Genomic DNA, 21787 nt, shown 5'->3' with positions numbered 1-21787 from the left:
CTTAAAATTCTTGTGAAATTTTGCAGTCCACCTCCAATCTGTGGATAATGAAGGCTCCTATATATAATTTACTCCGAGTTTTGGAGCCTCCAATATTTTATTAGATCTTCTCGTTGAGCTTGCCTGAATTTTTCAGTGACTTTTGCTTAATGTTATGGAGTAGAGCAATATGTTTTCTCATTTTTTAGCAGCTTTTATATATATATATAGTTTCATAAGAGGAATAGGTGAGGATTAATATCTGTTTTATGAAAAACAATTTTTTATTTTTTATTTATTAAAAAATGATAGCTTTAATCTTTTTTTTTTTAGAAAACAATTGAAAATATGAAAAATAAGTTTACTTATAACAACAAAATATTTTTTTTTAATTTAAAATTAGTAATAATATTAATTCATTATTAAAAGTAAATTGTTATGAAATATATATAAATTTTATTTTACTTTCAAAATTATTAAATATGTATTATTATTTATTTTGTACTAATATAATTAATTTCTTATTATTAAATAAATATTTTTAAAGTAATATATCAATTTTAGTTATACAAAATTATTGTGTAATTTTAATTATAGACAGATACAAAATAGATTTTTTGTTATAAAGAAAAATAATATTTTCAAAGCTTAACTAAAATTTGAAAAAAATGTTAAATTACCCTCTTTTTTTTCAGTTTCTTTTGGAAAATTTAGTAGATATAAACATAAAACTCCCTCCAGATTATATATGTCTATAAATTTAAGATATTTATTTGCATAATACTAAATGCGTATTACTCATTTAGAAAATAAAGAGATTCGAATTTCGCACCCTAATTTTTTATTTAAAAAAATATTTATTTATTTATATTTATAATTTTTTATATATAATTTTAAGATATTTATTTTATAAATTTAATAATTATATTTATTTATTAATTATTCTTAATCTCCTTTTTGAAATTAAATTATTATCGGTGGTTAATTGCTAATTATAACTGGTATATTTTAAATATTTAATAAATTATATGCATATATTAGGGTTGATATGTGAAATGATAATAAGTATATAGATTTTATTATTTATTTTATTACTAAAATATAATAAAAATGTTATAAATTTTAAAATATAAATAAAATAAATTTTATGAGATGTAGTGATATTTATTTATATTTTTTTAATTAATTTGTCCGCATCTCTATATATGGAATAGCATAGCAGGATGGTATTTTTATAATTTCCCCTTCACGTGATCGTCAACACTGTAACGTTTTAACGCAGTTCCCGCTCGTCAATACAAATTCAAAAAGCTACTCTAAGTTAACACTTGACAGACAAATCTGATACTAGACTCTGCTGCTGCTGCATCCATTGATTACTCTTGCAGAGACCCCAAAAATGGAGACGGATCTTTCTCTCATTGAGATTTCAGGGGAAGACGACTCGCTGCTCTCTATTCAACACATCTCTCCCGACGCCGCCGCCGCTACCGACAACTCCTATTTCTCTTGCTCTCCTCTTCTCCCAATCCCTAGATCCACCTGCTCTCTCCATCCTCCGTCTCAACTTCTCGCCTCTCCAGTCGGTTAGCCCTTCTAGTTTTTAAATAATTTTCTATTGTTGTTCTATTTCTTTATCTGCATTTCATTTCAAACACTCTGTTTAGGGTTTTTTACTTCCTTTATTTTCTATGGTTTAATTTGTTTTGCTGGTTCATTTCGCATTAGTAATTTCTATTTCCGTTAAACAAATAATTAGTGACTATTTTTAAATGGTTCATGAAGAATTAGATTTTGGGTATCATTGTTTGATTTGTGGGATTTTATGGTTATGTTTGAAAGTATAGGATTTATGTTTCATAGGTGGAAGGATAATTGGCAGATAAGATTCTAATGGCGGTGAAAGTATCCTTAATGACATAGAAATTGGCACTAAGTCTCCTATTCTGTTGCAGAGAGTAGAAAGGGAACAGACGATACGTGTATACCAAGCTCTTCATCTTGTGAAGATAGTAGAGACAATAATATGAACAAGGAAAATGTTAATCTGAACAAACCAGAACCGCCTAAACTCAGCCTTGAGCCGCAGCAAATGAAGAGGAAGAAAAAGGGTGGAGGATACAACCTGCGCAAAAGCTTAGCATGGAATAGAGCTTTCTTTACCGAAGAAGGTGTCATTTATTTTTTACATTTTGTTATTCCTGCCCTGCGGTTTGATTAATGCTTGCAATTGATCAAGGACAACTTTTTTTCGGCTAGGTGTTTTGGATCCTTCAGAATTATCAATGCTTAGTGGGCATTCAGGCAAGTCTAGCGGGGAAATGTTGTCAATTATCCATGAAGGCAGAGAATCACTCTGCGGCGAACTGGATAGCATCAGTGACTCACCTGATTTACAATCACTTGAACATAATTTATTCAAGGAGCTTCCTTCAAGCACTCCAACAAAAAATAGAAACAATGCGGCTAAATTGACAACCCACCTTGGTTCGCCAGCAAAAGAGAAAAAAGGACCAGCTTCTGCGGTTAGTCTTTCTCTATCTTGAATTGGCTTAGTTATTGCCTGAGTTTGTTCCATTCTTTCTAGTGCCTATGTGTTCTCTTCCCTTCTTAATTAAAAAAAAATCAAGATAATGACATTTACCAAACGTGCTCATCAGGCCAAGCGAAAGGTTCTTTCAACCCATGATATTAATAGAAGTGCTTCTAAGCGTAATGGCTGCCCACGACAAGTGGCTTCATCACAATATCCTTTAAGAATCATTTTATGCTAAAATAGTATGTTTGATGGTTTGTTTATGTTTCTTAGGAATGTTCTTCTTTGTTATTCTATTTGCTTAATGGAAAACTTGCCCTTAACTTCTTTGAACTCCAAAAGCGAACACAACAAAAGTGGCAACTAAAACCTCAAGAGTTTCAAAACTGCTGGGTCCAAAGCCTGATCCTTCAGTTGTTTCAACAACTTCTAGAAGTTCTGCAACTAATGTCAGCCACTCTAAGAGAAATTATATTTCTCAGCCAGGTGATAAATGTATATTTTTGTCTATTCAGTTCCCAGTGATATGAAATATTATGTTCTTAATGTATCTTCTGGATTCAGTTTCTCATCTGCATCAGATTTCAAAGACCAGCTCCACTTATGATTCTTTTCAATCAGATTTCACTCTTGCATCAAGTCAAATTGATATTTAAATTTGTATTTGTTACATTTTGCAGTTAATGCGCAGAAAAATATTGGGTTGAAGGACACTTCAACAAATACAAAAACTGTCAAAAATAGTGCACAGTCTGCTCCTGCTGGAAAATCAATCATAAAATCCACAGCTCATCAGACAAGAAGAAATGTGGTGCGAACCTCAAACTCTAGAAGTTACAGTCATGTTAATTAAACTTAGAAGAAATTTGTAGGATTCAACCAGACCGACAGATTTTGTAGAACATTAGTGTTTTCTTATTATCTGATAACTGTGCTATTGCTTTCTCATATCTCTTTCAAAGGTAAAGGTCTCAGGGCCAGTAATAGATATGTCATCCAAAGTACAGCTTCCCCAGGGTAGCCAATTGAATAGTAGTTCAGAAGTAGTTCCAGTTTCAGTAGTTCCCTCTGTTGTTTGTCCAGCAAAAGGCCATGATAGCAATGCCAGCAAAATTGCATTTTCTTTCTCTCAAATTGGTTGCTTTAATGGTGGAAACATGCAATCTACACAACCCCAACCAGCGAAACCATCAGGCTTGCGAATGCCATCACCATCACTGGGATTTTTTGGTCAGGTGCGCTGATTATCAGAAATTAAATAATTAATGCACCAACAGAAATACTTTGTGTTTCAAAATGTTTGATCAGATCATACATTCCTACTTGCACTATTAGAGATGCCATGTTTCTCATTTGCGGAAATTACTTTGCAGTCAAAATCTTCTGGTTCGCATAGCCTGCTACAGAGAAGTACGCAATGCAATCTCCCTGATTCTAATATTCCTAATAAAAGCAAAGTTGGTGCCATAAATTCTATTCATCAAAAGCCCCCCCGACCATCCAGGAATATACCTTCATGCTCAAGTACAGCATCCTCATCTTCTGTGAATGCTGCCTTGTGTGGAAAGATAAAACCTAGCAAAGAATTGAACAGTATACAGAAGGTGACATTGCAGGTGCAACTTAACTCTGAGAGTTCAACAAATTGTAAGCGACAGCCGCATGATATTTGTGGTGATGCTGATACACAATCTCTAGATCTTGCAGAACCATATAAAATTCTGAAGATCTCTTCCGTGGAGCATGTGGCACAGCAGAGCAACGATAATAAGTTGCCTTTTCAAAATGTTCCATGTGAACAATTGGAACAAGATGATGTCAGGAGTGTTATTAATGCTTGCGTCGGAACTAGAGACACAAATGGTTCTGGTCTAGAGTATCCCCATTCTACATCCTCTCACAGCCTTCCAATGGAAGTTGAAGGCCCTGAGGCAAATAATACAGCAGTCAACCAATCTCTAGATCTTGCAGAACCATGTAAAATTCTGAAGATCTCTTCCGTGGAGCAAATGGCACAGCAGAGCAACGATAATAAGTTGCCTCTTCAAAATGTTCCATGTGAACAATTGGAACAAGATGATGTCAGGAGTGTTATTAATGCTTGCGTCAGAACTAGAGACACTAATGTTTCTGGTCTAGAGTATCCCCATTCTACATCCTCTCCCAGCCTCCCAATGGAAGTTGAAGGTCCTGAGGCAAATAGTACAACAGTTAACCAAAATGTGGAAGACAGGCAGTACAATCCCACTACAAAGGAACATAGTTTCTGTTCAGAGTCTCAGTCTGCAGGGGGGAAAAATAACTGGGGTGGGGCTTCTTCAAGAGTGCATGAAGCCAAGGAGCAGAGTCCCCAACAAGATGAGCTGATGAAGCCTGACAGCTGCCAAACTGATTTCATTTCTAATGTGGAGAGCCAGAGGCTCAATGGTGTTTTGTTTGAGCACAGCAGAGCTTCAGAAGATATTAACAAACATGATAGTTCAAAGGCTGCAGATGCTAGTCTAAAAGTCCAAGAGTGTGGTGCAACAGAATATTGTCAATCTCACATTACATATTTAGAATCCACAAAAGAGGGCACTACTGGAATTAATTACTTGAATAGGGAGTTGCATGTGGGAGATGCACAAATCCTGTGTGTGGAGGGTAATATGTTGGTTAAAAGTGGCAAGGTTTCATTGAGCACTTTAACAGTGGATAACTCAAACTTGATTATTGATTATCCAAGTGCAAAATCAGCAGAACAAGCGGAGCTTCTAAATCCCTGTCTTGTAACAGAACCATCGTCTCAGTATAATAGCAGACCACTTTCTATCAGTTGCTTATTGCCTGGAAAAGGCATTGAAGAGGACCAGGAGAAAGATGTCCTTCAGAGTTTTGAATCTGATGAATCAAGAACTAGTGCTTGTGAAGGTGAATTGGGAAGCTCCGATGTTCTTTTTTCAACATCTCCTGTAAACCATGATTCTGGTCTTGATGGAGCTGGAAAGGTTGCATGCATACATATTGAAAATGATTTAACAGCTTCTGTAAACATTGAGCCTGTGGTTGAAAATTTTAGGCGTGACATTGAGCTTAGTGGTGAAGCTAACGCGACAGCGGAAAGGATGGGCAAGGGCGATATGATTGGTGCAGTCATCACTGGTGGTGTTAAGGTGAATAATTTTTGTTCACGCATCACATCCCAAATTAGCTCTGCCATCCTAGTTGAAGTTTCTTCTAGAATAAACGATACGAATGAGCATGAATTTGTCCTTGACAAACAGTTGGATTCCTCAACGAAAAATTTCACTACCATCACTGATTTACAGCCAGCTAATGAAGCTTGTTATAGAGAAAGTGATTCTTCCATACTGCACAATGATTGCTTTAATGGTATGCACGATGTGAAAGAAGAGTCTGTTGACCAATTTAAGCTGATAGCTTCTTGTGCTCATGAAGCTGAACAGGGGAGTCAGAGTCGAGAGGCGCGTGATGATAATCTTTCGAATGATGATAACAGATCCTTTGGAGGCATCAGTGCAGTGGGTGGAAGTGTATCTGAAATTCCTCAGAGTCTACACCAATGTGAAATCAGGGAAGCTGAACATGCTGGAGTTGATGATATGATTAAGGACAGACTTATTGAAGATGCAGTACCACAGCATTTAGATAATAATTTGACAGTGGATAGCTACAACAGCAATGCTAGTACCTCACTGACTGTTGAGAAATCTTCGCTGATGGTTGATGATATCAGTAGACAGCCTAAACAATGTCCTGAGCTTCAAAATCTTGATGTTATGATTGAAGAAGTTCCTTCGGAAAATAATGGATTGTGTTCAGGTGACAACTTGTTGCTTGTGAATACTGTTGAATCTCAGGAGGAAGATACACGGGAGAATATTTCAGGCACTGTTTTAGAGCAATGCGACAGTTTACCAGCTGCATCAACAAGTTTTGATACTGACATTCAAACGAACCCTGTGATGCATGATGCTGGTTTTAATATGGATAATAACTCCGAGCTTCCATCAATGGAAAATATCAGATGGTTTGCAGATTGTAAGTGCAGAAATGAACTTGACAATCAAGCACATCCTTGGAATTTCGATTCATCCTCCAAGAAAAATGAAGACCGTAAGGCAGTGGCAGGGGCAGTGGATACTTCTGACTCTAATAAGACATTAGATGGAAGTACCCGGCAGGATGCAGAAGTCAATTTAGTAGAGGGTAATAATTTGCCTGTGGAAGCTGAAATTGCGATCTACAAAGGCAACGGTGCTGTGTCCTCAGAAGTAGTCAAGGAAGCAACACTCTCTCTGTAAGCATCTAACCCAACTCTTATTTGTGCATGGATTGAGTCCTTGTTTCCTCTTTTCAATTGTTTATGCACTTGCAGTTTAACCATAGATTTTTTCAGAATAAGAACATTATGTATTTTAAAATTAATCATCGGACCATATGATGATGGCAGAAAGAAATCTGGGAATGACAAGAGGCAAGAGGCACTTGTAATAAGACCTCCACAAAATGCTGTTCCTTTTTCTGATGAATGGTTAGCTGCCTTTGAAGCTGCTGGAGAGGTACTAGAGTCCCACTCTGGTATAGAAATTTTAGAAGGTAACGCGTACTATGATCTAACTCATAAGTGTTCTGCAGGAAATTCTAATGATGAAAGGTGGCGCTGTACAAAATTCACCCCAGGACAAGTCTTTACCTGAACCTGGTCCTTGGTCCCCGGTAAGGTCCTACATCCTAGACAATCACTTCTATAAGCCTGACCATTGTAGTTTTTAAGGTGGGAAAATTACTATTTGATTCTTGTGGTACCAAGAAATCCATTAGTTAGTCTTTCCTTTTTGAAAAATTCATTAAAATATTCTTAAAGTTTTAAAAAGTTTAAAATACTCTCAATGCGGAGATCTAATTAATAAATATTTTACAAAATTGATAGTTTTTTTATACCATATAGATATGAAATTTTCTTATACCATATGGACTAAATAATAAACTTTCCTCTTATAATAAATATTGTGTACATAACTATGCATATCAATTAGTACCATAGCCTGTCTTGCTCTTGTGTAACTGCCCTGCGCTTTATGAGGGTTGTTTCGTGAAGGAAATGAAAATCATCTACTTAGCAAATAACAAAACGCTTTTTCTTGCAAACGAAAATCATCTCTGTTTCCAATTTGGCCTGACATCTAGGATTTATGTGCTTTTCAGGTTAAACGGAAAAATAACCAAGGGGTAGGACCATTTGACTGTACAAAATTCACGAACTCCAATATCCCATCTTCCAATTCGAACTGAGGAGCCAGGATTTCAGCCAAGTAATCGAAAGATTTCATCATTAGAATGTGCAATATTTAGCCCTGGACTCTATTCCAATTGAGAAGATATTTCAGCTGATAATTCTTTTGTGAATAACAATGTGACCAACCATTAGAAAACTTCGAGCAACAATGCTTTGCCACTGTTACATTTTAGACAGAGACATTATAGGATTTCTTTAATTCTTTTTGTTGTGTCAGTAATGAGAAACCAAATGTACATTTCTTACAATGGATGCTTTGCTTTTTTTTTTTTCTTTTGACCTCCTGAGATTGAATGAATATATTCTGTATTATGATTAATTATCAGAATGAATATATTGCCAACCCACTAATTATATCGAATGAATTCTCCCAATTAAAACCGTGTTCAAATACCAAATTCAAGCTCAACGATACATATTGCTGAAATTGAAACTCCCTGAAGCTAGTGAAAAAGCTAGATCGCATTCTGTATCTCTCCAGTTAGAAATTTCCAAAATTTCCACGTGCTCCAATTTCTTATTGACCACATATAGTAATTCTTCTATAATTCTTTTATCAAATGATTTTTTTTTTTAATTGGGACATGGATATCGATTTTGAATTTATCATGTGAGATAACTACTTGACCGAATAAGATACTAAATATGTATCACATAATTTATATACCAATAAAATTTTTAGTTGGTTGTTTTTAATTAATAATAATAATAATAATAATTTATTTAATGGCTATTTCTACTGTATTTTTTAATTTTCTAATAAATAATAAATTATACATCTAAGCACGAAAATACATCGACTGATATTGCACAAAAATTTCTAGGAAGAGTAAACTAAGCATACTTATACTACACACAATACTTATATATTAAATTTATGCGCACAAATCTATATCTAAATATTGTCATCTTCACTTATCAGAACTTGAAGAACTCTCATCTGCTACCTTTTCAACATTCTGGTACTTGTACAACTTAGCACAACCTAGAAAATAACCAAAGTTGAGCACCCCAATTCCCACCATCACCCAATAAACATTATCTAGCCTTCCGTCATTTATATTATCAGGTAACCAACCTGTCACCTTTCTAATAAGATCAATCAAAGCTGTACTTAAATAGAATGAAATCCCAATAATCAATGAAATCATAGCAGTTGCTGTACTGCGCAATGAAGTTGGAAATTCTTGGTAATACAAAGCCACTTGTCCAGGAAAATGAAATGCTTCTCCAATGCCAATCAAAATCAGCTGTGGAAACAACCACAAGGCTGACATTGGCACGACGGAACTGGCTTGGTTATGGTGGTGCGCTAGTCGGAGCCGGCTCGACTCCAACGAAGCTGATACAGCCATGGCCAGCACATTTAGTATATGACCGACGCCTATTCTTTGGAATGGCGTTGGGGATTTGTGAGTCATGTTGAGCCACAGTGGAAAGAGAAACCGATCAATTATGGAGAGAAAAATTGATGCACTGAGTAAAACTACGACTGCAAACGAGCCGGCTGGGATTTGGAAATGTTGGCCGAGGTGACGGTCCATTGTTAGAGCTTGGAGGACGTTCAAGCCACTTTGCATGGCGATTGGAGTGCCTAGAAATATACTGGTGGACCATATTGGGAAAATTCTGATAAGGGTTTTGAAATCTTCTACCTGTGAAACTGTGCATAGTCTCCATGGTTTTGCAATGGAGCCATCTGGCTTGATGTCTCCTTCAGATTTGAGTGCTGCTCGGTTGAAGAACCTGATTAATTTGTAAGAGTAAACCCATGTCTTAATCTCTGATTGTTATATAATTAATAAATTCTATCATGATAATACTATATATTCAGCCCTAATGTTGAGAACAGCAGGAAACATGAGTTGTCATATCCCAACTCATTGTCCCACTAGCAGTTGGTCACTGCTACTGATACTGTATTTATCTTTGAAGCTTTTGACTTTCTTTCAAGTAATTGCCAAATTCTAGAGATTCATCAATCCCCTGTGGTTTTGTGGAGTCATATACCTGCCCATAATCCACTTAAGATAGTACACATTTGGCCCCATATTTCTCATTCAGTAATCATTCCCTCCCCCAAATGACTTTAAAGAAATATGCTTTATATCAATTCAATATATTCATATTCTATAGTAGAGTATTCATTATTATTACACTGTAGAATAGGTAAGAATCATTCTCTATTCCATTACCTACCACATAAAGTATGTTCCTGCAGGCTGGTCCATAACCAAAATCATTGCTCTCATAAACTAGGTTGGTGGAGCACTTAGGCTCACAAGATTCCTACAGGAATTGGTAGATTGCTCTCTAAGGAAGCTGAAGACTGAGGGGTTATTATTCAATACAATCATTATAACGATTGAATATTAACTATTGCAATCCACTGTAATCAATAGTTATAAAACAAAATAAGTAAAATGAAGTAATTATACGGTTCAATTCCATACCTGAAACTCTTTGACATTGGAGCAGCAAGCTCCTTCGGCTTGGTATCATGGTCATAGTAATAGTCCTCATTTCTGGAAGACAACAAGACCTTCCTCTTTTGTATAGCAGCAACAACTACACGGGCTAAGCTTGTGAAAGGGCTTCCTTGAGGCTTATCACGTCGATAGAAACGTGTTCCCACCAGAAAAATGACTATTCCAATGAAATTAGCAGCAACACATAGTCCCAGCCCCAATCCCCAGCCAACATTATCCTCTATATAGACGATGGCCGTGGCACTAATAAGAGAAACTAAGTAGAACATGAAGAAAAACCAGTTGAAGAAAATTCCCTGAGCTTTTGGATTATCAAATTGGTTAGCGCCCATTGTTGCCAAAGTGTATCTTGATCCTCCCATGCCAATGGATGCCAGAACAAAGGCACCATACAGGATTGCATATTGGAGTTTTGATGGGGTTTGGCACGGGCTCGATCCATCTTCGCACGGCTTAGGCCTCAGGGAGTCGACTAGTGCAGTTGAGGCCAAGAGCACCAAGCCCTAAATTTGCAAAGAGACATATTAGGAGTCTGTTTGGCGTTGCTGCTAAAACGTTCACTTTCTTAAAAATATTATTTAAATAATATTAAAAAATAATTGAAATTTATTTTTGACATAATTTAACTATAACAACATTAAAATAACAATTTTTTTTCTTCTTTTATCGCATTTAAAATGATATTTTTTCTGAAAATCGCTTTTTTGTTCTCTAAACTCAATACCAAACAGGTTTTAAGGGAATAACATGTTGACAGAGAAAAATTACCACAAAGGAGACGCAGGAAGATACTGCGACGACAGAGAAAGAGCCCAGGAAAGAGTCGGCAACAATGGCGGCGACTAAGGGAACTAAATTGGAGCCACCGTTAACGACGTTGGAAATTTGAGCAGCGTCAATGCTCTTTACGTTGAATTCCTTAATAAGATAGACAATGATGTTGAATAACCATCCTGCACCAGCAAGTGTCAAGCAGCTAAAAGTCCCTGCTTGAAAGCAAAAAGAACACATTCAATGGATCAAAACTCAAGGAAGACATAAGCTTGAGAAAAAGAAGAGCTTGCAGGCCAAACTAAACTACCTATAATAAAAGGGAAGGTGACCCAGCTGCCTGATCTTTTTCCAGCACCGGAGATTGATATTTCTGATTCTGGGCCACTGGATAGTGATCTATCCATCTTGCTGGAATGCGTTATTCCACAAAGCTGGTGGTGCGTCTTAAATAACGCAGGGAGCGCCTATTTTGGCCAAAAAATTATAAAATACAGTAACACAGTGTTTGGTTCATGAATTAGAATGATATAGAGTCCAGTAGGATTTTTTTTTTTTGAAATGAAATGGAGGATTGGAGTCGAATTGAAACTTCAGATATTTCAGATACATTTATAATAGATTAAATTTATGATTGCAGTTTAATTATATACATAAAATTTAATTAAATTTTATATAATTTTTATTTAATTTATTTCTTTAATTAAAATTTGTTTATTGTCATTTCCTAAACTATTTAAATTACGTGGCTAATTATTTAGAATCATTTATTACTTTTATTTAATATTTATAAAATAATATAAAAGTAAAAATATAATTATTTATATATATATAACAGGTCTTTTTATTGAGCTTCATGTTTAAGTTAAATCTTTTTGAATATATATATATATATATATATATATATATATATATCAGTCTTTTAAGCTTGAAGTTTAAGCTAAATCTTTTGAAGATTCCATAATTGTTCCCATTTATTCTGTCAGTTTTTTTAAAAACAATTGTATTCTGTCAGTTTTATAATTTTTATTTATTTTATTTTCATACATTTTAAAGAATATAATTTTTTTATTAATTTTTAATTATATTCGTATTATATATTAAAAGATGTTTGAAAAAAATTTAAAAATAAAATAAATTAAATAAGATTATAATAGTTAATTTTTGTGTTATTTAATTTAAAAAAGAAAAGTGGAGAATAATTTTAAAATAATTTAAAAAAAAAAGAATAAAGATTATAAAATAAAGAGAATGTAATAAAGATTTTCTATTTAAATTAGTGCATGAGAGAATGTGATGCTAATATTTGCTTATTGATTCACTTTAATTTTTCACATATATTAAAAAAGATATTTTTTATTAATTTTTTAATTATATTTATTTTAAAATATTAAATTTTATTAAATATTAAAATATATTTTGTATATTATTTAAAAAAATAACTATTATTTTGAAAATAAAATAAAATTATAATAATTTATTTACATTAAAAAGAAAAACATATAATAATTTTAAAAAAATAAAAAATAAATAAAAATTATGAATGAAGAAAATATACATATGTTGAAAAGAATTTTCACATAGATCATATATAAACATTGAAAAATATATACAATTAGCTAGTTGTAATTATTAAATAACTTAAATTAATTATTTTAAATTAATAAAAAATAAATTTAAAAATTATTTAAATGAAACATATTGTTAAATTTTTTTAGATAGCAATTACTCTTAAATAAACATCATTGGTGATGGTGGTGGATATGTACCATGCAGAGGTCCTCAACGGAAGTTTCAGATTCCCTACTACAATCGGTACCGAGTGGTTGGTGAGTCTCTTTCTCCTGTTTATTTATTTATTTATTTATTTTTTTTTTTTTTTGCTGTGTATAATGCAATAGTGGTTTTATTTAACCAATATTAAAAAGTTTAGGATCCACTTGAATTAAAAAGTGAAAAATAAATTTATTTAACCTTCAACCACTTTATTTTGTAGAATTAAACTTTATAATTATTTTGTTAAAGAAAATTATTAGCAACTTATTTTAGTTTTGATCAGAAAAATTAAATAATATATATAATTAAAATTATAAAAATTAAATAGTATAAAATATTTAAAGTAATTAATGATTTTTTTAACAGTATGACTAAAAATAAAATTTTATAAAATATAATAATATTTTAATTAAATAATTTTAAAATATAAATTAACTAATGAAAGAAATTCAGGGACTTTATAATAAGTTACCCTATAATGTAATCATTTTACATGGAATGGCAGGGATGTTCTATAATTTCTCCTATTTGTCATTGTCGTTTACTGCGATTGCTGTTTCAAAATTGACCATAAAATTACTGTTTATAAATATTTACTTCATTTTTTTTACCAATGCAATTCAGATAGCCCGGAGAGAGTATGAAAAATTATAATTCTATCCATCAAATTAAATCAATTAAATTTTTGAATTTTTTTTAAAAAATATATTAATTACTCCATCTGTAAATTTAATCTTTACATATTACAAAAAAAAATTAAAATGATCTCAATATAAAAAATTTAATTTATAAATATTTATAAAAATAAAAAATTAATTAATAAATTTAATTTTTTTATAATACTTAAATTAAATAATAAAATATTTAACACTTAAAATTAATTTATAAATTTTTTTATATTATAAAAATTAAACAATAAATTTTTAATTTCAGTATGTTTCATCCTTATCCAGATTTTATTTATTTAATATTTCTGTGGGGTGATTAACATAAAAGATGACTCATGCGTTGTATAACACTGAATAATTTCTAGAAGCATAGGCCTCTAAGTGGCCAATACCCCACCACTAGAGTACTAGTTTTCATCATTGTCCATTCTCCACAGGACAGATCAAGATGTCACTACTTGGAGGGTTTTGTTGTAATAATAAGAATTAAGCCAATTTTAGATTTTTTTTTTCCACAAAAAAAATTATTTTTTTTAAATAATATTCATATTTTTTAAATACTAAAAAAATTAATTAATAAAAAATATTTTTTAAATTAAAAAATTAAATCATTTTGTAAGTTTTAAGAACCTTATTATTATTTTTATATAAATTTATTAATATATTTTATTTTTTAAATGTATTAAGTTTTATTAAATGTTAAAAGATATTTTGAGAGATTTTTTAAAAATAAAATAAAATAAAATGGGATTATAATAGTGAATTTATATATTATTATAATATAAAAAATGAAAAAATAAAAAAATAAATAAAAAGAATAAAATTTTATTTTTTAAAAAAAATTAACTACTTATTAATAATCAATAGGAAATTTTCACTTCTATTAAAGCAAGCAAGCTCACTCATGGCATGGTAAATAAGCACAAAGACTCAAAGAGCAGCCATAAACACACATTAAAAGAAATTTAATAATTTAAATTTTAAGAGTATAACGGTACAACTATTTTTAATTTATATTATTATTTATTATTAATCAAATGCATACGCGTATAAGAATTATTTTGATATCAGTACCTAAGCCTAGCCAATGGTCGGTTTTGAGCTGAAATTGCCGGTTCAATTTAATTTGTAGATTAAACTGAAATCAATCTGATTTTAAACAATTTGAAAAGGATTTAAATTTTTTGATAGTTTCAATCTAATTTTAAAAGTATGTTATGATTATGATTTTTTATTATTTTCATTTAAAGAAAAATAATATTATGTACAAGTAAAAAATTGAATTTTAATTTAATTATTTAATAATTAATTTATCTATTTACTAATTGTAACTGATAAAAAAATTTTATTAAGTGATTTATTTTAAAAATTCAAAACCAAACTAAAAATCGAAATGGACAGTGGACAGTTTAAGTTTTAGTTGAGGAGAAAGAGTACGTAAGACTGTAACTGGCTTTTCAATATACAATTCGGTCCGATTTAAAAATTAAAAATCTGTTGATTGATCCGATTAATGTTCCGAACCGCACCGTTGCCGCTCCATCCTCAAATTTCTACTACCATCATCATTGCATGGCCGCTTCTGATATTGTTGTTATTCAGTTTGACAGAGGACTTAGACTTTTTATTATTATTATTATCTTTTTAATGTTTACCAACTTCATTTCCATTAGACACAATTTGGCCAAATCCTAGAGGCTTGAATCCATGTGGTTTTCTGGGACTCACATAGCCACAAAAATCCCCATGATCCCCACTCAGATAGTACACATTGTGGCCCATGTTTCTTCTACAGTCATCCACCAATCATTACCCTGCAATTTCTTAGTGGAGTGGACAGTAGAATATAATATCTTTTAAAAAAGTTTGAATTTAATTTGTTAAAATTTAAGTTAAATATTAATAAATTTAAATTTAATTTAATTATTAAATAAATAAATTTTTATCCAGTTAAATTTTAATATCTCACCAACAATTTAATTTTAAATTTTAATTTAAATTTAAAAGTAAATAAATTTAATTAAATAAATATATTTATAAATCAACTTATATAAATAAATAAGTTATCGAAATTTGATAAATTGAATATTTATAAATATAAATTAATTCATTTATTAAATAAATTAAAGTTAAATTTAATTCATTTAAAAAATAAATTGAATTTTATTGAATTAAGATTAAATAATTTACAAGTAACTTTATTCATTTATATGAAATAATCAAGATTGAATCAACCCTAAAAATCAAGAATTAAATTCTAAGCCGACTCTTTCAATCTATGAAATCTTCAGTCACCGCTTATAGCACCTAATTAGACAGATTACTACCTGCGACAATAGCCGTAAAGCCTTACTAACAAAGTGAAGAGCAGAGGAGGGTCTACAACCTAGAAACCATGAAGAAACAGTCGCACCTAAGGGAACCATTAGTTATTTTAAGGAGTCAGCTATATTTTAATATTTAAATTTTAACATTATTTATTAATTAATATTTATATTTTTAAAAGTAAATATTTAAATTTTTTATAATATTTTATTTAAATTAAAAATTTATTTATTTATTTTTATTGTTAAAAATATATAAATATTTTTATTATTTTTTAAATGAGCGATTATACATTACTTTTTAAATTTTAATATAACTAATCGATCAATTCATATAATTTTAAAATTAAATATTTAAATTATTTTATATTCCATATGTTTAGTTTTCAATTTTTTCATTATAAAAATATTTTTATTGTTTTATTTTTAAATTAAAAATATTAAAAAATTAAAATTTTATTTATTGTTCTTCGTCTATTAAAATTTAAATATTTTTATTTTTTATTTTTTATTTAAAAAAATATTTAAATTGACATTAATTTTTATTCAGATTATTGTATTCAACTAAATTTTAATATTTTTTATTTTTTAATTTTCATTTATTAAAATATTTCAATACTTAATAATTTTAAAATTTTCAAAAAAATATTTATAATTTTAATCATTTTTAAGTGTTTTATAAAAAAATATTTTATGAAGAAATTATACTTTCAAAAATTTAATCACTCACTAATCTTAAATTAATATCTATAAAGAATTATAATTTTGAATCAACCGAATATAAAAATATAAAAATTTAATTTTAAAAATATAAAAATTAATATATTAAATATATTAAAAATTAAAATTAAAATATAATTTATATAATATAAAATTTTCAATTATATTAATAAAAATTTAAATATTTATTTTCTGTTTCATTCAAATAAAATGATTATAAAAAAATTTAAGAATTTAATTTTAAAAATATAAAATCAAGTTATTTTAATAAGAAGCCCATTATATTTACTTTTTTTTCCTTACCCTTACCCCATATTTCATCTCCCCAATAAAGTTGACTACGATGACAAAAAATAAAATATAATTGATAATTTTAATTTTAAAAAAAACTATTTAGACAATTCATATAACATTATTCATAAAAAGAATATTATTCTTTCATTTTCATTTTACATTTACAAAATTTTATTAGCACATTCGAACACGTTTTTTTAAATAAAATCAAGTAAATTGCTATGCATTTTTTAAATTTATTTACAATTATATTAATAAAATGATAAAAATGAGTTTGATTAACAATTTCCCGTTATTTTGTTACCGGTTGAAATTTTTATCAAATAAATAAATAAATAAATTTTATCAATATGATACGGGAATAATTAATATTACAAAATTGACTGCTTTCCTATTCATTTTCTTTTTGCATGCATTAGCTCTCTAGGATTCTTTACTTTTTTGCCCGCTACACTGTCGGACACTTGTACTCCTTGGATAGGATAGAAAAGGCTCCTCTCCTTTGATCCTGCTCTAAGTTTTCCTTTCTGCTCGATACTTAGAGCCTTGATTAGCATTTTTCTTCCTTTTTAGATTGTCTTTCTGTGACCTTCGTCTTTAACTTAAACTTCTCTTTGAAAAGGTATTCTTTTATTACTGGGAATATCTTTCTCATCATTTTGACTAAGAAAAATGGTAACAATAACTAATAACGGTAATTTCTCCTTGCAGCTTCAGGGTTAGGGTTAGGGTCAGTTTTTTTTTTTTTTTTTTTTTTTCAGTTTGGATTGGTCTTGTCTGCTTTATTTAAATAGTCTCTATCAAATCAACATTATATCTTTAATCAAATAATGTTATTGGGATTTGTATAATCACTTTGTCTAAAATAAAGTAAAATTTACTTTGTTATAAAAAAAATTAAATTTTATAGAAATTGTATATTTTTAAATAAATTTACGTGAAATGATTTTTCTTTTTATAAAATAATCTAAAAATATATTAAATTACCGAAAAGTGATATTTCAAATATATAAATATATTTTTATACAAATTAAATAATTAATAAGATAAATTACTATTAATTTTGTAAATTTTTATGCAATTAATTAATTTATTTTTATTTTAAAATTACTCAATTAAAATATTTTTATATTTTATAAAATTTAACTGTTTTGTTTTTCTATTGAAAAAATCGCCAATTGCTTTAAATTATCTATATCTCTTAATTCTTATAATTTCAAATGTTTACTGTTTAGTATCTCAAATAAAACTAAAATAAATTTACTAATTTCTAAAAATTTTGGGAGTAAACTTATCCACGCCTCAGGCGGATCCTTGTTATTATTTTATTACACATTATATTTTTAAAAAATATTTAATCCAAAATAAGGAGTAAAGTATAAATAAAAGTTTGATTAAATTGGATATTTATTTAAATGAATGAAAATGTTTTGTCTTTAATTAGAAAAAGCTCTTCTGAAAAAAATTACTACAATTTATCAAAGAAAAAATTATGCTACGAATTATTTCTGCCTGAACTCAGTTATCCTTCCTAAGAAGGCAGACGTGATGTAACGGCCACATTAATGTTAAACATGATGGTTTGGTTTAAGGCTTAAGGAATTTACATTTAAGGATTGCTTCGATATTAAAGAAACAAAAATACAAAACAAAAACACTGACGTTGCAATGACTTAATAGGCTTAATAAATTTTACCGCAAAAGTTAATTTCATAGTTATTTTCATTGCTAATATAAAAAAAAGAAAAAAAAATCTTACATCATATTTTTAAACATCATTTAAAAAAAAAAAACAGCAGCAGACTCCGTCAGCCAACACGGAGGCAGTCCTGTGAAATAATCTACTTTTACGTCACTACTGCAAATGTCCCTTTTGTTGCCGTTATAAGCGTATAAGCCTATGCAAGAAGAGGCTAAATTTACCAAAATAGATGGGGAATATTGGTCACAAGGTCTAAATTAGAAGATCATAAATACCCTGGGGCCTGGCCACTGGACTCGCATATCCTGAGTTGCCAATTTGGACTCCAGGGCAATCATTTACTTCACCTAAAATGCATTAGAAAAATAATGCATCTTCTCGTCATACAGGTTCTACAAATTATTTCTTACGAATTAAAGCTACATTTGCGACCAGAGGTTATAATTGCAAACACATAGAAGGATAATGCAGATGGGTGTGAAGCAAGATAGAGAATTTACTTGCATAGTTTCATCATCTTATATTTATTTAATCATAAAGGAAGAGTACCAAGTATTCTAATTCAACTTCCAATCCATCATTCATATGCCAACAAAAGAAGCTACGACTACGCTTTCCTCCATAACCAAACCACTGCCTAAAACAAAGTTTACCCCATTAATGAAAGACACATAATTTTCCCCATTAATGAACATAAACACTGAAATGGCATGCAGGTTGTCGGCACCTTCCTCTACATCCATGGGCTTAGGCCTCCGCAAATCTGCAAAACAATGCGGAGGATAAATCCAATGACAGCTAGCCCCAAAAATTAACGGCAAGGAATGCCAAGAAAAACGTTGACTAGCCATTAATTATTATAAATTTCTAGGTCAAAAACGTTGGACAATCACTTGAAAATTAAATATTATCGAAGCAGGTAGAAACCAAATTATTGAGAATTGAAGCTTACCCCAGCTCAGAGAGCCTCACATGGGCCTCAGCATAATCAGCAAAGAATGCTTCTTCATCCTGCATTCAGGAAATACTATCAGCTACCAGCAATTAGCAATTATCAAACGTTTTATTTTAATGTCATCAGCACTTTTAACTTCGGTTTACAAAATAATGACACATACAGCAGCATATTTTTCAACATATTTGCGGAAGACAGGATCAACAACGAGAGCTTTGTCAGATGGCAATTGTAGAAGGCCTTCCTTCTCTCCACTCAAGAGCTCCCTAACAATTTTGAAGAATGCACACCGTCAATTACCGTCTTAATAATCATAAACAACACAATTTCCCAGTTGCTAAAGGCCGAACAAGTCTGCGTTGGAAAGAGACAGACAACTCACTTGAAGTAGGAGTTGTCAAAGATTAATGGGTTGCTGGTCCAGGGACCTTCGAAACCAGAGCGTTCCTTGTGGCACCTTCCCTGCAGTCATCATTCCCAACAAGACAAGCAGGAATCAGTATAAAGGCATATTCACAATCACACTTCAGAAATTTGGCAATTAACCACAAGCAAATAAGCTTAAATTTGAAATCTGACCAGGGTGTGGGCACCAGAGAGAGCAACAATATCCTGGTCACTGAGACCCATTGTTTTGCCAAACACATCCCTCAAGTGATCAGAACCTGCCAAAAAGACGCCTCAGTTTAAGAAACTTCACCAAATACATAAAAAGATGAACCATAGAGATGCTTATCGATTTCAATTATAGACAAATCATTGTGCAAGAAGCTAACCCTTGGTAGCGTCAGGCAGACGACCTTCTGGAGGTGGCTCAGGCTTGTCCTGGAATAATAAGAGAATAACTGTTTAGTACCGGCGGAAAAATAAAATCCGTCGCCAATACTCACAGAAAGGAGAGAAGAGTGAGAGAGAAATAACTTGCTGAAACTCAATTTCTTAATTATTTGGACTAAATTCAGTTTAAATTAAAACTTCGGAGTTAATTTAGACAAAAATAAAAAAAAAAAATGTGCTAAATTGAATATGCCAATAAATTCAGGGAGAAACTGAGCATCAAGCCCTTTCTTTCCCCAACAAATTGAATATCCCAATTTAGTTTAATTACTGCAGTGATTTTCAATTAGTGGAGTGAATTTAGAATAGTAATGAGAATTTTTTTAAAAAAACAATCACTTCAGTAATCTTCCTCAATACTGTTCTAAATTCAAACAAATTTTCAACATCGACACTCAACCATAAATTACAATTTAAAAATGGGGAAAAGGTCCAAAGGAGCAAAAATCGAAATATCAACAATTGAAAGGCAGCCATTAGATTAAAATACTACCTCTCTTCCAGGGTGGAATGGGACCTCAGGCCCACCAGTGATCTCAATGGCAACGACACCAGCGAGCTACACATAGTAACAACAAATCAGAAAACCAAAAGAGTAACCAATCAGCAAGAAACTCCCATCCTAAATCATAGAATTATAGTACCACAAACCTGATAGAAGTCGGCATAGGCGAGGATAGGGAACTGCTGTTTGATGGGCTCAAGGAGTCTAACAGCAATATCAAGCCCATTGTTAGCAGCATGGCCCTGTTCCGCTGCGTGTCTCATGGTTCCAAATGGGCCTCCAGTCTTGGTCTTAACGTCATAGGTTCCAGCTGAGTGCCATCTGTACACCACCATACCATTTCAATCCAAATATACAATCAAATCTCTAGCACACAAACATATAATGCAATAAAACGATGAAAAAACCTAGATACAACATACGCGATACGGAGCATAAGAGGAGCGCAGCCCTTCTCGGCAATGAAACCTCTGAGCTTCTTCTTGGCCTTATCGACGGCCTTCTGGTACTCTTCACTAACTTTTGGGTAGTTCTTCGTCATTTTTCCTTCAGCGATTCTGCAACAGCCAAAAAACACTTCTAATTGCGATCGAAAATCGAAAAATCAAAGGCAAAAAACACTCAGCTAGGTTTCGATCAACAACAATTTTCCTCACTTTTCTAGGAAGCTAAGCTTGAAACCAGAAACAGTAATTTAACCCAAATATCAAAAGCAAAACCGATCAAGCACAACACATTGAAAGAGCTCAGAGAAAGAACAGTGCGACAATTGACCTGAGCTCAAAGAAACTGGCAATGAGTGAATTAAACCCCCAGCACAAGGCAGGCACGAGCTAACCACAAACTGGTAGAGTAATGTAGCGCAGAGATATAAAGGGAAGGTTGGATGATGAGAAGGTTCTAGTAATTTTGTAGCAAGCCGTTGGATGTTG

At 31.1% G+C, this 21787-nt stretch overlaps 3 protein-coding genes across 8 annotated transcripts; 1 reads left to right on the top strand and 2 right to left on the bottom strand.

Moving 5' to 3' along the window:
• Positions 1-1178: 1178 nt before the first annotated feature.
• On the top strand, positions 1179-8136 carry LOC110626061. Of its 4 annotated transcripts, none has more exons than XM_043962202.1 (11): positions 1179-1565; positions 1935-2150; positions 2239-2504; positions 2640-2725; positions 2850-3010; positions 3196-3326; positions 3484-3750; positions 3889-6815; positions 6969-7077; positions 7154-7234; positions 7724-8136. In XM_043962202.1, exons 1-11 carry the CDS (start codon positions 1379-1381, stop codon positions 7808-7810), a joined length of 4518 nt encoding a protein of 1505 aa, XP_043818137.1. In that variant the 5' UTR covers positions 1179-1378; the 3' UTR covers positions 7811-8136. The 4 variants fall into 4 exon arrangements, with proteins under 4 accessions (XP_043818137.1, XP_043818138.1, XP_043818136.1 ...); XM_043962203.1 differs by having other exon boundaries at positions 1180-1565; positions 2850-3001; XM_043962201.1 differs by having other exon boundaries at positions 1180-1565; positions 3478-3750.
• A 408-nt stretch (positions 8137-8544) lies between these two features.
• Positions 8545-11622, bottom strand: LOC110626166 (protein NRT1/ PTR FAMILY 2.7). Its single transcript, XM_021771938.2, has 4 exons — positions 11385-11622; positions 11072-11289; positions 10268-10806; positions 8545-9560 (listed from the first exon to the last, which is right to left on the bottom strand). The coding sequence occupies exons 1-4, from the start codon at positions 11479-11481 to the stop codon at positions 8726-8728; spliced, it is 1689 nt and encodes a 562-aa protein (XP_021627630.1). The 5' UTR covers positions 11482-11622; the 3' UTR covers positions 8545-8725.
• Positions 11623-19053: 7431 nt separating this feature from the next.
• Positions 19054-21787, bottom strand: LOC110627151 (L-ascorbate peroxidase, cytosolic). 3 transcript variants are annotated; one of them, XM_021773405.2, is made up of 10 exons: positions 21630-21787; positions 21263-21412; positions 21002-21176; positions 20844-20909; positions 20290-20338; positions 20093-20178; positions 19896-19975; positions 19677-19779; positions 19511-19569; positions 19054-19321 (listed from the first exon to the last, which is right to left on the bottom strand). In XM_021773405.2, the coding sequence occupies exons 2-10, from the start codon at positions 21394-21396 to the stop codon at positions 19306-19308; spliced, it is 768 nt and encodes a 255-aa protein (XP_021629097.1). In that variant the 5' UTR covers positions 21397-21412; positions 21630-21787; the 3' UTR covers positions 19054-19305. The 3 variants fall into 3 exon arrangements, with proteins under 3 accessions (XP_021629097.1, XP_021629098.1, XP_043818139.1); XM_021773406.2 differs by having other exon boundaries at positions 21278-21412; XM_043962204.1 differs by having other exon boundaries at positions 21512-21643.

Source organism: Manihot esculenta, chromosome 11, assembly GCF_001659605.2.
Source record: "Manihot esculenta cultivar AM560-2 chromosome 11, M.esculenta_v8, whole genome shotgun sequence".
Taxonomy (NCBI): Eukaryota; Viridiplantae; Streptophyta; class Magnoliopsida; order Malpighiales; family Euphorbiaceae; genus Manihot; species Manihot esculenta.
This window is presented reverse-complemented; position numbering and strand designations above follow the sequence as displayed.

Bases quoted from the DNA above. Each gene is read 5' to 3' on its own strand.
- LOC110626061 (XM_043962201.1), top strand. From the start codon at position 1,379: ATGGAGACGGATCTTTCTCTCATTGAGATTTCAGGGGAAGACGACTCG. The intron at 3,751-3,888 runs GTGCGCTGATTA...ATTACTTTGCAG, and splicing joins CACTGGGATTTTTTGGTCAG to TCAAAATCTTCTGGTTCGCA. The intron at 6,816-6,968 runs GTAAGCATCTAA...TGATGATGGCAG, and splicing joins AAGGAAGCAACACTCTCTCT to AAAGAAATCTGGGAATGACA.
- LOC110626166 (XM_021771938.2), bottom strand. From the start codon at position 11,481: ATGGATAGATCACTATCCAGTGGCCCAGAATCAGAAATATCAATCTCC. The intron at 11,290-11,384 runs GTAGTTTAGTTT...GCTTTCAAGCAG, and splicing joins CACCTTCCCTTTTATTATAG to GGACTTTTAGCTGCTTGACA. The intron at 10,807-11,071 runs GTAATTTTTCTC...TTGCAAATTTAG, and splicing joins CTTCCTGCGTCTCCTTTGTG to GGCTTGGTGCTCTTGGCCTC.
- LOC110627151 (XM_021773405.2), bottom strand. From the start codon at position 21,396: ATGACGAAGAACTACCCAAAAGTTAGTGAAGAGTACCAGAAGGCCGTC. The intron at 20,339-20,843 runs GTAGTATTTTAA...TTATTATTCCAG, and splicing joins CATTCCACCCTGGAAGAGAG to GACAAGCCTGAGCCACCTCC. The intron at 19,976-20,092 runs GTCAGATTTCAA...TGATGACTGCAG, and splicing joins TCTCTGGTGCCCACACCCTG to GGAAGGTGCCACAAGGAACG.